We start from the raw sequence: 16,870 nt of genomic DNA on the forward strand, positions 1-16,870 counted from the left end.
TTCACTTGCCAACGTGCCCCACGCGGAGCGCTTGCGGTCCGTTCCCGACAGGGTTGGCCACCTAGATCACCTCCAACGGCTACTTTTGCAATCCAACGGTTGCGTTTCAAAGACCGTTGGTTGATCCAACGGTCCAGATTCAAATTTGATTTTTTAAAATATATTATTTTAAATTACATTGAATCCAACGGCTGAGATCAAATATAATCAAATCTAACGGTAAAAAAAAAAGATCTAACGGCCCAAATTTAAATCTAACGGTTAAAATAATTAAAAAAAATTATTTAACTCAAAATTCACCCAAAAACTCTATAAATACCTATGTATTTGTTCAAACATCCACACAAAACTCAAATTTCTCTTACAATTCTTCCAATTTATCTTTCTACCATTTCTTTCCATTTCCAAATTGTTCAACATGGCAAGAGAGCATATTAGAGGTCGTAATTGGACTTGTGAGGAAGATGTTGCTCTATGCTTGGCATGGGTTTCTGTTAGCGAATTGAAAATTTGGTGTTGAAAGGTTGGTGAATTGAAAGTTAGCCCATGGTTGAAAGATTGGTAAAAGTTGACGGCTTGCTTTGTGGGAAATTTAGTGATTTTTCAATATTTATCGGAATTTAAATTTTTTTAGATTCAAATGTTCATAAAATTAATTTACGACAATCTACATATTTATTTATTTTTTTAAATTTAATTTAAAAAAAAATAGCCTAAGTTCATTCTTTAATAATTCCGAGCTAAAATTTTAGGCCAGAACGGTTGAAGTAGAAAAATTGTTTTTGGGCTAAAAGCTAAATTTTCCGGGCTAAAATATTTGGCTTTTAGCCCAACCATTGGAGATGGTCTTATGGTAAATTTTTTTTGGTGAATCAGTAATTATCATTGATCTTCATTGATTGTCTTATATTTCGTCGATATCAGTTGAATTTTGCATTTTGCTCTTTTTATATATCAATCCTTAATTTTTTGGATATTTTGATGAAAATATCGACAATTTCATGAATTTTTTAAACACTGCATACAACGAGTTTATTTCAATGCCACACAAAATATATAAGTGAACCAACTGCTAGTTTAATGGTACCTTCCCTTCCGTTGTTGAAGTAAGCTAAATTCGAATCCCCCTCGTATCTACAAAAACGAAATTTGAATTAGGATAAGAATTATGGAGAGGAAAATTAAATGTTTAAGCAAATTTGGCCGAGATTTGGGACCCAAATTGGGCAAAATTAGCAACCCAGTCCAAATATGAGGACGTAAAAATGAACAAAAAAAGGGAGGTAAAAGACGGTAAATTTGGCTCCATTTACAAAAAAAACAAAAAACCCGAAACCATAAGATTTCCCGCTCATTCAAACATTTGAAAACAGTCGCCCTCTCTCTCTCTCTCTCTCCTCTCTCTTTCTCTCTCCTCCCCACTCATTTTTAAAACTATTTGTTCCGCAGACAGCTACGCTCCACCGCTTCGGCGCTCCCTCCCGCTGCCGCCCTTCGGATCCCCAAACGCTCGCAAATATTTCAAATTTGTAAACCCCACCCCGCCTTTTACTCCTCAAACCCCCCTTTTTCCCCTCTTTCTTAACGGTCCTTTCTCTCTCTTTCTCTCTATATCTCTCCCTCCTTCCCCCCTCTCTCTCTCTAGTCTTTCAGTACCTTCGCTTCCCTCCATTTTCTCTCCCTCAACCATGGCGGCTCCTCCACCCCCACCGCCAGCCCCAGCGCAATCCTCCGCCCCGGCCCCAACAGGTCCTTCCGCCAGAAACCACGGCTACAGCAGAAAGCAGAAGTCTCTCGGCCTATTGTGCTCCAAGTACTTTCTCCCTCTCTCTGTCTGCAATTTCTTGATTCTCTAATTTTCTCTCTCTCTCTCACTAATTCTTCCTTTCTTTCAAATCGTGCAGTTTCCTCGGCCTCTACAACCGCGACGGCGTGACTTCAATCGGCCTCGACGACGCCGCTTCACGATTAGGTCTCCATCTTTCCCCGATCTCTGATTCCTTTGCACTTTCTTGTATTCATATCGTTGGATCTATTGGTTTCTCGACTTGCAGGTGTAGAGAGGCGGCGGATCTACGATATTGTCAACGTCTTGGAGAGCGTTGGGGTCAGTTTCTCTTTTTCCTTTCTGGGTATTTTTCCTTCGATTTGTTTCGATTTTTCGAGTATTGATTTATTCATTTGGGTGGATTTTAATTTCCAGGTTCTTGCTCGAAAGGCGAAGAACCAGTATTCTTGGAAAGGATTTAAGGCGATTCCTAGTGCCCTACAAGAGCTAAGGGTATTTATCTCTCACAATTCATCATTAAGATTCAGATCTGACCCAATTCTCTCTTTAATTTTGGTGCTTTTTCTTGAATTTGGTACTGATTTGGTGTTTTATTGTGCAATAGGAAGAGGGTCTGAGAGAGAATATTTTTAACTTTGACGGCAACGAAGATCCAAAGGCAAGTTTTTTGGGGGTTTTCTTTATTGGGCTGTCCATCTGTTCAAAATAAGGTCTTTGAATCCAAAAATTTTAAAAGTTTCATTATTTTCCGCAGGGTTTGCAAATTTCAGATGATGAGGATGATGTAGAAAGATGTGGGAGTCAGCAGACTGAGAACTCGAACGCTAATCTTAATCTTAAACCTATGAACCCAAAATCAGGTAAGCTTTGTTTTCGGTGTTTTTGATCTTATTCGGTGCTTTGGGCTAAATTATAGGTGGTATTCAAATTTACTATGAATGATATTTTTGGTGATGTCCTAAAGATTGTTCCTTTTATATTTCTTGTTAAGCAGATAATAGAAGGGAAAAGTCGCTGGCGCTTCTTACGCAGAATTTTGTGAAGCTCTTTGTGTGCTCAACTGTGAGTGAAATAATGGATTGTTACTTGCTCATTCTATAAAACTGTGATTTGGGTTTTATGTAATTTTGGGCTATTATTGATTTTACTGCATGAACTTGTAGGTTGAAATGATCTCCCTTGACGAAGCTGCTAAATTACTGCTTGGTGATGCACACAATGCATCAGTGATGAGAAGTAAGAAATTTGTACTTGGGTTTTGTTTATTCCTGATCATATGTTAAAAGGAGCAGAAACTCTTGACTAACTTTTGTTCAAAACTTGATGAAGCAGCAAAAGTAAGGCGGATTTATGATATTGCGAATGTTTTGTCGTCCATGAACCTCATTGAGAAGGTAAAAACACTAATTTGAATCATCAGTAGAAGAAAGAAATGAAACTTTCAAATTCAGAATCCAACTTCCGTTATCTTAAACGCTTATTATTTGGCCAAGTTTAATGTTTTGCTTCTTGTGCAAAAATGTGCAGACCCACACGTCCGATACGAGGAAGCCTGCGTTTAAGTGGTTGGGATTGAGAGGAAAGGAGGAGGTTCCTCAGGAGACTAAGAAGAGAGCCTTTGGTACAGATATAACAAACGTCAGTTCTAAGAGGGGAAAGGTGGACTCTTCTGTTGGTGGGAAGTTGGACGGGCAAAAACAGAAGGGCCTTGTAGGTGAGGCTGATAGGACCAATTTGGAAGACTCAAAAGATGGTTCAAAGAGCTATCAGTTCGGTCCTTTTGCTCCTGTCACTATCGCCAGAGCTGGGACTGGCAGCACAAGGAAGGTTCATGATTGGGAGAAATTGACCTCTACGTATCGTCCTCAATATCAAAACCAAGGTATCATCTTATGATTCCTCATGCTTTAGATTAAAGAATTTGATTTTGATAGTAAATATAGCTGTTCTTATCATTTATAGTTAGCTGTCAGTGATCCATTTCTATAGGTTTGAATTCACATCACGACATTGACTAATTGATAAGGAACTTCATTAGTTTTTAAACCTACAGATGATTGATGGACTCACTTTTTCTCTTGAATGATTGATGACCATCATCAGCCTAGGTGAACTTGTCTGTAGGGCCAGGTGAAAATAGTGGGAGAAAGAGAAGAGAGGTGGATAGAGAAAGAAACATGACAGGAGATTGACTAGGTGTGGGAAGAACAGAACAAGGGGGAGGAAGCTAGGAAAACGTCTTATAGCAGAAATCCAAATAAAATTTTACTGAACCATATGTTTTGCTTCATGTTGCAGCTTTGAAGGATCTGTTTTCTCATTATACGGAAGCATGGAAGACATGGTACTCCGAAGTTGCTGGGAAGAATCCAATCCAAATTTCTTGATGCTTCTCCGTTTTAACATGCGCCAGTTGACGTAAGGAAATCACTTCAATTCAACTTGTTCTTGACCCGGCAGAGAAGGGATGGCCCCTAGTTGGATGCATTTCTCTCTATGCACCATGTGCTATCCTCAGGAATACTACACCTAACCGTCTTATCTCGACATTCTCAGAATTCTTTTATTGATTTCCTTTTGAATCGATGACTAGTTAGAGATGTGCTGCGTATGTTTGTGCACCTTCTAGCAAAAATGGGTTGTGAATGGTGTAAGTTCATGTTGGGAATTGGAAAGTTGGGCCAATTTTACATGACAGATTCTTGTGTGCTCAAGTTGCATGAAACTTGCAATTCAAGTCATACAAAATGTTTGATGAACAAAGGCATAAACTCATGAAAACCTCCACATATCTTCTCTTCTGATCTCTCGTTTTGGATCTCCTAAGAGTATCTTAGCTGTTAAAATGTTCAAATCAACATTAACAGTTATAAAAAGTGGCAATAAAATTTTCTAATTAAATCTGATGTGGCATGATATGGAATAGTAGCTCGTACCCTTGCAACGTCAAATATTTTTCGTTCATTATTAAACACTTTTCCATGTCACCTATCCACCTTTCAAAGCAAACTCAAAAAGACAAAAAAAAAAAAAAATCTTCTTCATCATTTTTAATTCCTTTCACTTGGAATTCCAAAACCCGCAAACTTCTTCGTCTCTAACCATTTGCAGTCCCCCCAAAAACCTCCTCATCGCCCTTTCTCCCTCTTCGTCGTCGTCTTTTCTCTTTGCATCTCCGCTCGATCACTTACAGTGTCGGCCTGTCAAGCTCGTCTCCACCGTCAAGATGGGATTTGTGGGCCTCTGAAGAGGTGGGGTGAGGTTTGGAATATCGGGAAGGGTTGGGGTTTGGGTCAACAAGGAAGAAGAAGCGGAAGGGGCTGGGATTTCTCTTCGATCTTGATCCACACAACCACAAATGTTTAATTTTTGCAACACAAGATTGAAACAAGAAGGAATTGTGATTTAGGGTTTCACAATTGTAAGGGTTGATTTTGATAAATAGAAAAAAATGAATGCCAAATGATTCATATTGAAATTGTAGAAGTTATTTATATTTGTAAAATATAAATATAAAAAAAAGATTATAAAAAAAAAATAATGTAATAAAATAATAATTCAATTTAACATATCTGATAAAAATTAAAACTACCACATAAACTATTAAGTTTAAAATTTAACATTTCCTTTAAATGCTATAATGCGCTACTTAGCCTCCGCGCTACTCCCCTTCCCACATGAAACCGAACAGTCCTCCTAACCCGAACCCTTGTCAAAAGAGTGCGACTCCGACTTGGACTTCGACCTTCGCTTTGAAGCTCAGAGGCACGTAGGCTAGGATGAAGCGCTGCTTGGTCGTTTCGTGCGATTGAACCACAATTCTCAGGCAACGAAAGGGCACCGTTTCCTGTCTGCCCGGCCTAATGGTTCAGGCAGTGACGGATCTAGGAAATAATATTAGGGGTCAGTAAGAATAGCGCGCATAGCGCGTAAATTTTTTTTAATCAGAAATAACATGCATATCGCCATTTCATCGAGTCTTGGTAGACCTAAAGTCATTTGAAAAGACATTGCACACCTATTAATGTATGCAAGGGGCAGTACCCAAGGTATCCATGGACATTCACTGAGTCTTGATAGGCCTGAAGTCAGTTGGAGGGCATGTATGAAGCCAACTCTAATCTTCAAAAGGGCAGCACTCATGGACATTCACCGAAGTTCAGAAGATCAGCACCTAATGTATCTATAAACGTTCACCTAAGTTCGGAGGGCCAGCTGACCCCCTTGCCCCTCATTGCATCCGCCTCTGGGTCCAGGCGCCGAGACTCCGATGTAGCAGACTCACTACTTGATTGACGAAATGTCACCGTTTTGAGTCGTCGGACAACAAAAACATACATTTCATCTTTTTATTTAAGAAAAATATATATAATTTATTTTTTATTAGCAAACAGCAGGACGTTAATTTACAAAAAAAGGAAATTTGAACAACAGCAATGACATAGAAGAGCAGCAATCACAGAATGATTTCTTCCTGAACGCTGACGTTGAGCGTCTTATGGGGCAGGACAATGCTGTTTATAACCACCACTTCATCTTCAACTGTCACTGCTTCACCTGAATTGTCAACAAAACCGGCATTCAGATGGCGCGTTATGCAAATCGATGCTAATTTTTTTCAGAACAAGAGGATTGAGTGAAAACGAAAGGATTTATGTACCAAGGATCGTAATCCCGAGCTTTGAATTGTAATCCCCAGTAGCCTGAAACCATAGTGCCGAACTTAGAAAGTCAATCACTCAATTGCAACAAAGCTTTAAATAAATAAAGAAAGTTGAAGTTCTGTTATTAAGCACGGGTTGGTAGAAAGTTTATGAACTTGCCTGGACGCGAGACCATCTCCCGATTGAAGATTTCCATCCAACAATTGAATGAATAACTACTGCGTTTTCCTGAAATAAAACATCGTAGAGATGTCAACGTGAGGTGATGTCTTGGATGCAGTCCGTAGCCTATGCTTTTTGTTATGTACCTTAATTTCGACATTGTCAAGGATGATACAACTTATGAGCCTCGCACCAGGTCCTATGCGAGCATTTGCAGATATTGAGACATTGGGACCGATCTGTACGAGGAGATAGCAGGAGATTTAATAGATGCATCACTAATGCCAACGCTAAATGATCTGGAAAGCAATAATACATCAGAGTTACGACAACCAGTATGAGAGAAAATGTACCTTAGCACTTGGATGTACTTTTGCTGATGGATGAACATAAACATCACCGGTAATACTGGCACTCTTTGTACCATCTCCACTCACCAAGAGATGTGGATTGGTGAATCGAAATTGTGCAAGATACAAACCAGAACACTTTAGCGACATTCTGCAAGTATCAACACAAAATATTTTCAACATGGCCCAGATTGATGGGACAAGGTTTATAGCAAGACAACACCTCAGACGCAAATCTTACCCAGGAGTTTTGATCTGTTCCCAGAAGTCCAAGGTTTCATATGTGTATAACTGCTTCTTCCCTGCAAGAGGTGATAGGATATCTTGATCCAGCCTTACAAAATGTGTGGGAGCGTTCCTGTGAAATGAACTCTCTATTAGCGTTACTTTTCTATTTTAGTCAATTCAATTCGTCTGTTGCTTTTAATTCGCTAAAATAATGTTGTCTTTATATGGTAGGAAGAGAAACCTTGTTGCTGAATGAAGGGATTCGAAGCTGGAGAGTCGTCTTAAATCAGCTGCAAATAACAGAAAACAGTCAGATTTCAGCATGATGAATACCAATGTTATCAAGAAGTGAAAATAAATCTTAGTAGAAGCAATCTATGTATCCAAAAATTTCCTACCGACGAAAAATTGAAACAGATACCAAGTTCTTGTTGAAAGCTAAATTTTCATATCACTAAAATTAAAGCACATTAAGAGCACAGGACAGCCTATTCATGGAGAATGTATCACTACCTCTGTCCTTCCACTGAGTGGAAACACCTTCGACGGCGTTAAAAATGTCTGGCGTAAATATGTAGACACCGCAATTTATCCTGTCGCTGACCTGAATAAAATAAGAATATAAGAAAGGTAAGAAGAGAGAAATAATTCTCCATTGAAGCACCAAAAGCTTAAAATTCCGATCTCAAACGTACAAATGTCTCAGGCTTCTCGGTGTAATGCAACAGTTCATTGGTGACCGGATCAGCTACCAGTTCCCCAAACTGACTGGCTGATTCAGCGGAAACCTACAGAAGAAGAAAACTTAGACATGGAGAACAATAGATACATGATAATCAATAAGATTAAGAGACAACATTACAAGAATTTGCTAATGCATTTATCGACTAACCTTGATCACAAGAATTGTTCCCATCCCACCATATTTTTTGTGAGCCTCTGCAGATAAACATGGCAAAAACCAGATATTAAGCTTTCGGCAATCCCCTATAAATCAACATCGAACAACCTGGAAATATCAAACGATACTCCCAGCAACTCATAAAACAGTTACCGAGCATTTCTGGAAGCGGAAAACTGCAGCAAACATCACAATTCAACAGGACAATGTGCGACTGCAGACAAATATAAAACCAAAATCAGCCTTTTGCCTGAGAATTAGCACATATATGCATGGACACAACGTATTTAGCAAAAGACCTAAACAAACAAACAAACAAAAACCATATAAAAACTTATCAATTGATTACGAAGAAGTTGGTAAAAGACTAACCGGGTTGTCTTCCATGATCCGATCTCTGAAATTATAAAGTCCACCAGCTGATCCATGAGGCTTGTCTTCCCTCATGTATCTAATGGCCACATAAACGCAATGAACAATCAATAGATTAAACATCAAATCCAGTTCAACATTTTCAAGATCTAATCAGTAGCTACTAACTGGAAAACAAAAGCAGAAGCTCACACCTAACAGGGACTTTAAGCTCATTGGAGATTGAGGACACATATAACGCGAATTCACGCTCCTCGTAGAAACCAATGAGGAAAATTTGAGTGAGGTTCGGAATCTGTAATCCAGAAAGACAGCGAATTCAACTAGTATGCACACTATTAAGCCAGAAATGACAGATTTATGTACATGGTAACACGAATATACCCTTTTACAAGCGGAAATCGGATGATGAACCATTGGTTGTCCTGCTAATGGAAAAAGCGGCTTCGGAATATTCAGTGACAGTGGCCGGAATCTAGTTCCTGTAGAAATTGAAACTCCGATACATTAACAAATGCTTTCCAAATTCAAAGATTGTAAGAGAAATGCCATGATTCCCAATTCATGATTGAACAACTGAATTTAAATTTCTCAAAAATGCACAAAGCATTGAACTTTGGCAGTGAAAATTCAATCAAGCATCAACATAATTGTAAGAAACTGTGAAATGGGGTCTCATTGTTCGATCCAAAGATCATCACAGTAACTTGTTGATTACCTTTAGTGGGCCCACCCACCATGATCACAGCAACCACCTTCTCGTCCGAGCTCCCCATATCTTATGCAGAAACCCAGATCCCCAGAGCCGACGGAGACACCGGTGGTTCTGCTAGACAGCCGGAAACTTGAAGAAAATGAATGGAGTGGTAGTAAAAAAGGAGCCCGAAGGCATAATTTATACGAAAGCCAATGGTTGGAGGTTGAAGACCATGAAGAGGGAACAAGGAAGCTTCACCAATGGACAAAAATCTGTAATTTTTCACAGCTCAGAGAGAAGGAGTAAAAAAGGGTCGGTAAAATTCAGAACGTGTGGTTTCGTGCAGACAGAGCGCCAGAGGAAGTTTCCCTCTGTTTTCATCCACTGCCTTTTGGGATGGATCAGGGGGAAAGGGAGGCGGGTGGGACCGGTGGAGTGCGACCGGACCCGGTGAGGTTGGGAAAAAAAATTTTATTGTGATGGGAACATAAGTGGTACAATACGTATTTTAATAAAAGTGGTGAAAATTTTTATTTTTTAAGTTATTAACTTTTTAGCACATATATCTCATAATTTGTATAATGGTATGTGATGTACCATCCTCTATACTGGTCACATTGAAAAATCTCTCGGTGAAAGGCTCTCAGCCTAGTTGTTGTGGACGTGGACACCTCACTCGCTCCATAAAAGCTGGGTGGATAAATGATGGAAAGATCTCATTCGGATCTTTTCGAACAAGATCACCGAATCAAGTGACATGACCTTTCAAATTTCATTCAATGGTCCATCTGTTTTAATTTCTTAAAACTTGTAATAATTTTTTACCGTTTAATGAAATTTAAACGGTCCAGATCACTTGATCTAATGACATTAATGGAAGAAATCTGAAGATAAACTGTTTCCCGAATGGATTACCTCTCCATTCCGTTTTGGGGCCCAACAATACATCCTCTTTGGGTTTTCATTGTAGTAGCAAAAATGCACGATATCAACTCTATTGACAATATATCGATACTTGATCGATGATATATCAAGACTATCTTGCTATAATTATAGTGGGATATTGTATGACGATGTTATTTGCTATGACTTTGTAATATGAGCAACACTGGTTTGTTTGTTAAGTAATTTTTTAAATATTTGAAAGTGTTTTTAGGGAAGATATTTTTAATCAAATTCTTAAAAAAATGCAAGTTAATTCTGAAAAAGCGCTTGAAGTGCATAATTGGTGCTTCTTCAGGAAGCACTTCAAGTGTTTTTAGAACCCAAAACCATTTTGCTCAAAAAACTCTTTTAGTGATTTAAAAGTAGTTCTCAAACAAGCTCTACAATCTAATAGTATTTCTCTCAATTTGACGATATCAGATTATAACCACTAACTCATTGCGTTAAAGGTGCATATAAAAATTGGTTGATGAATTGCCCTTGGCCATTAAGTCAGCCTTTATTTTTCTTTAAGCACTGAATTCAGTGAATTGGCCCTTTGATTTTATGGAGATTTGCCACCAAGAAAGTAGAGGTTATCATTTAATTTGTAAGAAGTTGGCTTCAAGACTAAGAAGGGGAAAGGGCGATACTTCACCTAGATGTTCAAACTTTGAGAAAGATTGAAGCTTTGCCCTCCAACCATGTGACATTAACTCCCAAACTTTGTGGTCAATCTCTTGTGGAACAAGCCATCATCGAAAAAGCCATCACAATTTATAGATCAACACTATGATGACTGGTGTCTAGGTTAACCCAACAGGATCCTCTCCGGATCCTTTTGGTGAGGATTCTAAAAATATGTGAATCGTGTTCGTTCATCGTATATCGTGCGATCAGTTTTTATTAAGTACTGTTTATGTTTATTTTTAAATAAAAACATTTAAAATAATTTCTGACCGCACGATGTACGATGAATGAACATAATTCACGGATCCCTAGGATCCTCACAAAGAAGATTCGGACTTTGGGTTAACAGCCACGGCCCCAAGCTAAATTGACTTTTTTTAAAAAGAAACAAAAATTCGACCAGTCGATTAGGATCGCATAACCAACTCCTTGCATTCGAGTTCGTTCCCCCTTTTCATAAATTTGAGTAGTTTAAAATTTCCGTTGCAGATTTTAAAAATTTTTAAAAGGAATTTATGGTCCCCCTACTGATAAAATAATAGGAAAACTAATGAAAAAGACTTGAAAACTTTGAGTTTTAACGATAAAGACAAAATAAAGAGTAAAATAAATAGTACTAGATTTGACTTTTTAGTATAAAAATATGGTTTTTCATTAAAGTGAACAGTACCGTGGACTTTTCGTTAAAACTTCCAATAATAATTTGACCCCTTGCCATTAGTACACAGTCCATCAAGGGCAGCCATTATCATCTCTTTTATGAGATGGATATGACTAATGAGAAATGCCAAGGATAATCATGACTCTGTATGCGACCGTAATACGCCACGACTATCAGAAAAACACGTAGGTGCAACCGTGTGTATATCCTCTTGTGCCTAACTCATCACGTGCACACAAGAGGACATATAACTGGTTGCATCCAAGATTTTAACCATGAGTAAGCTCTGAATTCAAGACATGTGAGTCTGCAGTAAAAGAAAGCTAAAGCTTGATGGTTAAACGTATATTACGCCTAGCCAAATGTTTAAAATTGACATCCAGTTTTCCAGTTTTTAGTACATCCGCAGTTTTCACCATGCTATTTCGCGGGTCAACTTTCACAGCTTTGAAGGCGACGCGTACCAACCCCATGGATCATCGGATACATATTCAGTAACCTGCTTCACGGTCAAGTAATTATCAAGTCCCCTGTTCAAAAGAGAAGAAACTATTATTACCATCGGCAGTTCATCAATCGTTAGCTTGCAGAAGTAACTGTCTTGTAATGTTTTGTCGTTCTCTTATGCTTAATTTGGATATGGAGTGTGATTATACTAGGGCAAAAACATATGCAATATCAATGGATTGTTATAACATAATGCCGAGAAAGGCATATACCATTTCCCTAGTTCACGCCCAAAACCACTTCGTTTGTTGCCTCCCCATGGAGCCTGACAGAAGCATGGTTGTGAGCAGTTGATCCATACAATTCCTGCTTGAAGGCCCTGCAGAAGAACAAGAAACACAACTCATAATCAGATGCTGTTTTTACGAATGTTGGGGCAGGGGATCCATTCACAAAAGAAGTACAACGAAGTCTCACCTTAGAGAAACGGTCACACCTTTCTAAATCTTTTGATATGACTGCAGCGCCTAAGCCGTAACTGTCAAAGTTCAATAAACTTCATCAGTCAAAAAGGAACAAAAAAACCAGTCGAACAAATCTCCCATTATGGACAGCGACAGAAGTAAGAGTCAACTCACTGGGTGTCATTTGCTAGTTCAAGAGCTTCGTCTTCTGAACTAAATGTTTTGACACAAAGAACAGGGCCGAAAACTTCTTCTCTCCAGATTTGCATGGAGGTTGTTACATCAGTTATGATTGTTGGTTCAATGAAGAATCCTTTCTTTAGATGCTGCCATCCACCAATAATATAACTCACATATTGAATTTGTGACAAATAAAGATGCAGAATGGGCTTGATAAAAACATATGTTTATACCTCAGGACGAGCCCCACCACTCAAAACTCTTGCGCCTTCACTCTTAGCTGTTTCGATGGACTTCAATATTTTCTCATACTGAAACAGATCCAGTGAAAATCAGTTAATATTCTAATACTTCAATCATAAACTGGACAGTGAAATTTAAAGATTTGAACTACTTGATGTTACTAAATGTTCAACTTTTGCAGATCTTTGCCTCTGAGAGAAACGCACATGCATTATAATTATCACCCGCAAAAAGTGACACTATATGCCCTGATGCATGTCAAACCGTAGGAACTCTATTTTTATAACAAACATAAAATACAACACATCAGCCTAAATTCATCCAAAGAAGAAACTTTTCAACAGACTGTCCAGCAAGGCTGCAACGTAAATGGCTGGGGAGTTGTTTAGCATAAACACGGCAATTTTAGATAAGAAAACACCTTCCAGATACTATAAAAATGGTTCATTAGTCATTGACGGGTAAGATTTGAAATTTATAGTGAACCCAGGCCGACACACAAGACAAGCCCGAATATAACATATTTATTGATGTCCAAAAAACTACCTACATATGTTCAAAATATTGCAAGGAACACTCACTAATTTAGACAACCCTTGTTTACATGTTTTACAAGAGTGACAACTCGAGTATCATAAGTCCAAAAAAATCTTATATTTACATACTTAAAACGAGAAAAAGATGACCAGTTAGAACTTTAGTGCTTCTCAATTGTCTAATATGTCTCAGTGGACCTGTTTCTTTAACACCCTATCCCGAAATTCTAGAAATAGATAATTAAAAACAGAAACAAAAAGCAACTATTGTTAACGGTATACTCACTTGCCCTCCACTAACAACAGGGCCAAGCCTGCAACCTTCTTCAAGAGGATCTGCAATCTTGATGTTTTTGCACCATTTCACAAGCCTATCCAAAAACTCTGTTGCAATGTCTTCCTGAAACAAGGTGCAAGGAAATTAATACTGTAGTATAAAGCTTGCTTAAGATGGCACTATGAATAAGCTTCTAGGGGAACCACACAACTAGACGCGGGAAAGTGGCACAATTGATGATGTTGTAGGACAAAAGTTAATTATCATGCATGAAACCCCCGGTCTAGAATTGTTTGGATTTACGTGTAATATCCACTTAGTTTAAAAGATGCGCCAATCAGTTTAAAAGATGCGCCATCCATGCAACAGAGAAGGAACTGACAAAAAGTGATGTATCATCTTGCTATCATACTTACATGTAATATAAGACGAGATGTTGCACTGCAAATCTGTCCATTTGTCCAAAAGCAACCGAAGGCAGTCCATTCAGCAGCTGTTTGAGTCATAGAATAAACAATTAGCATTACATTACCAGGAATAGTATGTTTATCTCATTCATTTTAGATTCATAGATTTTCTTCCTGCACAACTGGATTCTGATGGAAGTAATTTGTTATCTAAAGAACATGTAAGTCTAAAAAGTAGGCTTCATGAGGAACTAACCTTTGTCGATATCAACATCACCAAAAACAACAATTGGGCTTTTCCCACCAAGCTCCAGTGAAACAGGCTGCCAAACCACATCGGAGATAGTATATGAAGTTCAAATGAAGAGAACTAAGGTCAAAAATATATATGACCAATTATCAGATTACAAAGCCTTGAATGTACCTTCACCAATTGAGCTGCAGCTGTCATAATCTTGCTCCCAGTCATAGTACTTCCAGTAAAAGCAATCTGTTGAATATAAGTTTATCAATATTACCGCCCCACAGCTAAAACAACCCAAAGATGTCACAACTAACAAATTTGCAGGATTATAACAAGATGACTTAATAGAATTTCCAACTACAGATTAGCAAGAAAAAAACCGAACCTTATCAACATGGGGATGAGATGCCAAAGGAGCGCCAGCTTCATGGCCCAACCCAGTCAGGATATTGAGGACACCAGGAGGAAGACCGACCTCTCTACACACATCAGCTAGCTCCAAACAAGTCCTGGAATTGATTGATAACATGATGATAGGCATAAAATGTACAAAAGCAACATAAGAGCTGAAGAAAGTACATATAAACCAAAAAGAACATACACAGATGCCAACTCAGAGGGCTTCAATATTGCAGCACACCCAGCAGCTAAGGCAGGAGCGACTTTCCATGTAGCCATTAACAAAGGGTAGTTCCTTAACATAAAAAAAATACAAAAAGCACTTCATCACCTTATAAATAATAAAGATGCTTCTTAAACACTGAAAAAGGCTATTTACAAGATAAACCTATAATATCCAAAGTTTGTCATTACCAACCAGACCGTTAGGACAATTCAGAATCAAAATTTAAGGTTTACAAATGAAAATTTACTTTACAAACAGGTTAGTGCAACCACCAAGGAAGAAAGTCTTACTAAAATTGAATGCATACTCGTTTAATGTAAAGAAGCAGCAAATACCATGGTGTAATTAACCCAACAACGCCAATGGGCTCCTTAAGAACATGACTCTTAAATTGCTCCATAGGAAGAGAAATAGGAGCCTTTTGCTGTGCATCCAAACCTTCAGCAAGTTCTGCATAGTACTCAAAACACCCGGAAACATCATCCTGCATTGCATGTGCGAGCACATAAGACCTTAGGCATGATAAATAAAAATTCAAATTGTCAGAGAATCACAAGCATACTATGTCCCATGCAGCTTCATCCAATGGTTTTCCACAATCAATTGCTTCGAGTTTGGCAATCTCGGGTTTTCTCTCTCCTATCTGCAGGCAAACAAAAACAAGAATAGCTTAAGACATCTGAACAGGGCCAAAATCTTTGAAAGGACATTACGGAAGTTAGAAAATCAACACTTGTCTGAGAAAGAGACTTGCTAGAAACACGAGGCAGTTATTCAAAAATGTTCTGTTCAGGGCCATTTCTTCTTCGTTTCTTCTTGAATGTTAAAATATCAACCTCAACACATAAAGAATCGAGACAAGTATAGCATAACAAATCTCGATTTCCCCATACTTTTCAACATCCAATTCAAGACCCGATTAATTACAATGACAATAGATCCAATACCTTAGCAGCAATAGCACGCAAATACTTGGCACGAACTGCCCCAGGCGCCGAAGCCCAATCTCTCCCCTTATTCCTGGAAAGAGCTCTCCGAGCAGCCTCCACTGCAAGCTCGACATCTTCAGCTGTAGCTGCAGGAATTTCCCCTGTAGCACATTCCACAACCATTTCACATATCGGATTCAAGTCAGATTACAAAACCCATCACTTCATTTCAATCATTTTCTGTATAAATCTGATCGCATCATACGAAGACGGAAAAAGAGACAATCTTTGGATCCCCCACTAGAAGATCAAGCAAAATTCGACTACCCAACAATCTATTTTTTACGAGTTCAATCAAATGATTCACGCAAACCAGTTCTGCGTTGTAAACAGAAAGCCAAAGCTTCCAAATTTAGCAAAATTCATAGGTTGAGAGCAACAACCCAATACATCAAATGATCGAATGCGATGATTAAACAGTAAAACAAACTTAGAAAAACAACCCAGAAATTAATTTAATTGACAAAAATGCTTAGAGTGAGAAAAAGACCGATGATTTCTTCAGTAGTTGGGTTGATGATTGGGATGCGTTTCTTGAGGACCGGTTCTCTCCACTCGCCATCGATGAACAGCAGCCGGCTCGGCATTTGGATCGCCATTTTTCAGCTCTCTCTCTCTCTCTCTCTGGTCAATGATAGTGATCAGCAGAGAGTGAGCTGAGCAGGATGATCTATACGTGCAAGCTACACTTACCGGCTCACCAGGTAGCCCGCGAAGTCTTTGGATAACTAATTATCTACGAAAGTCGTAACTAACAACAAAATGTAAAGCGTTTGATATTTTTTAATTGAATTTGGGTTATTAGTTTGAGATACTGTCACAGTATGATATATTTTTAATTGTGATAGAAGCGGGCAACCAGTTACGTTTTGAAAAAGGAAAATAAAATGCAAGATCACTTAAATTACAAGTCATCCACAATATTATATTCACTAACTACACATGTAACATGTTTCATAAGACAATGAGATCCACTCCAGATCCATATACCACAAGCCCAAGGACAAAAAGATCGGGACC

The 16,870-nt window shown here is 38.4% G+C and overlaps 3 protein-coding genes across 5 annotated transcripts; 1 reads left to right on the forward strand and 2 right to left on the reverse strand.

Annotated features, from left to right (window-relative positions):
• The first annotated feature begins 1,376 nt into the window (after positions 1-1,376).
• On the forward strand, positions 1,377-4,552 carry LOC137710617 (E2F transcription factor-like E2FE). 3 transcript variants are annotated; one of them, XM_068449687.2, is made up of 11 exons: positions 1,377-1,813; positions 1,905-1,972; positions 2,055-2,107; positions 2,204-2,281; positions 2,394-2,447; positions 2,544-2,649; positions 2,784-2,851; positions 2,953-3,025; positions 3,119-3,183; positions 3,317-3,671; positions 4,088-4,552. In XM_068449687.2, the coding sequence occupies exons 1-11, from the start codon at positions 1,689-1,691 to the stop codon at positions 4,174-4,176; spliced, it is 1,134 nt and encodes a 377-aa protein (XP_068305788.2). In that variant the 5' UTR covers positions 1,377-1,688; the 3' UTR covers positions 4,177-4,552. The 3 variants fall into 3 exon arrangements, with proteins under 3 accessions (XP_068305788.2, XP_088551568.1, XP_088551567.1); XM_088695442.1 differs by having other exon boundaries at positions 1,427-1,813; positions 3,893-4,552; XM_088695441.1 differs by having other exon boundaries at positions 1,427-1,813; positions 3,122-3,183.
• A 1,602-nt stretch (positions 4,553-6,154) lies between these two features.
• Positions 6,155-9,513, reverse strand: LOC137710616 (uncharacterized). Its single transcript, XM_068449686.2, has 15 exons — positions 9,185-9,513; positions 8,851-8,948; positions 8,661-8,761; positions 8,467-8,545; positions 8,248-8,308; positions 8,086-8,132; positions 7,889-7,981; positions 7,707-7,797; positions 7,435-7,483; positions 7,207-7,323; positions 6,969-7,116; positions 6,762-6,854; positions 6,613-6,681; positions 6,450-6,492; positions 6,155-6,346 (listed from the first exon to the last, which is right to left on the reverse strand). The coding sequence occupies exons 1-15, from the start codon at positions 9,240-9,242 to the stop codon at positions 6,246-6,248; spliced, it is 1,248 nt and encodes a 415-aa protein (XP_068305787.1). The 5' UTR covers positions 9,243-9,513; the 3' UTR covers positions 6,155-6,245.
• A 2,096-nt stretch (positions 9,514-11,609) lies between these two features.
• LOC137710376 (aminoaldehyde dehydrogenase 1, peroxisomal) lies at positions 11,610-16,547 on the reverse strand. The gene is made up of 15 exons (XM_068449334.2): positions 16,341-16,547; positions 15,809-15,951; positions 15,424-15,504; positions 15,197-15,345; positions 14,838-14,930; positions 14,622-14,745; positions 14,417-14,482; positions 14,249-14,315; positions 14,002-14,078; positions 13,595-13,708; positions 12,763-12,840; positions 12,524-12,675; positions 12,363-12,423; positions 12,158-12,264; positions 11,610-11,968 (listed from the first exon to the last, which is right to left on the reverse strand). The coding sequence occupies exons 1-15, from the start codon at positions 16,447-16,449 to the stop codon at positions 11,878-11,880; spliced, it is 1,512 nt and encodes a 503-aa protein (XP_068305435.2). The 5' UTR covers positions 16,450-16,547; the 3' UTR covers positions 11,610-11,877.
• Positions 16,548-16,870: the final 323 nt, after the last annotated feature.

The sequence above is a fragment of the Pyrus communis genome, chromosome 6 (assembly GCF_041283825.1).
Source record: "Pyrus communis isolate YQ-2024b chromosome 6, ASM4128382v1, whole genome shotgun sequence".
Classification (NCBI taxonomy): Eukaryota; Viridiplantae; Streptophyta; class Magnoliopsida; order Rosales; family Rosaceae; genus Pyrus; species Pyrus communis.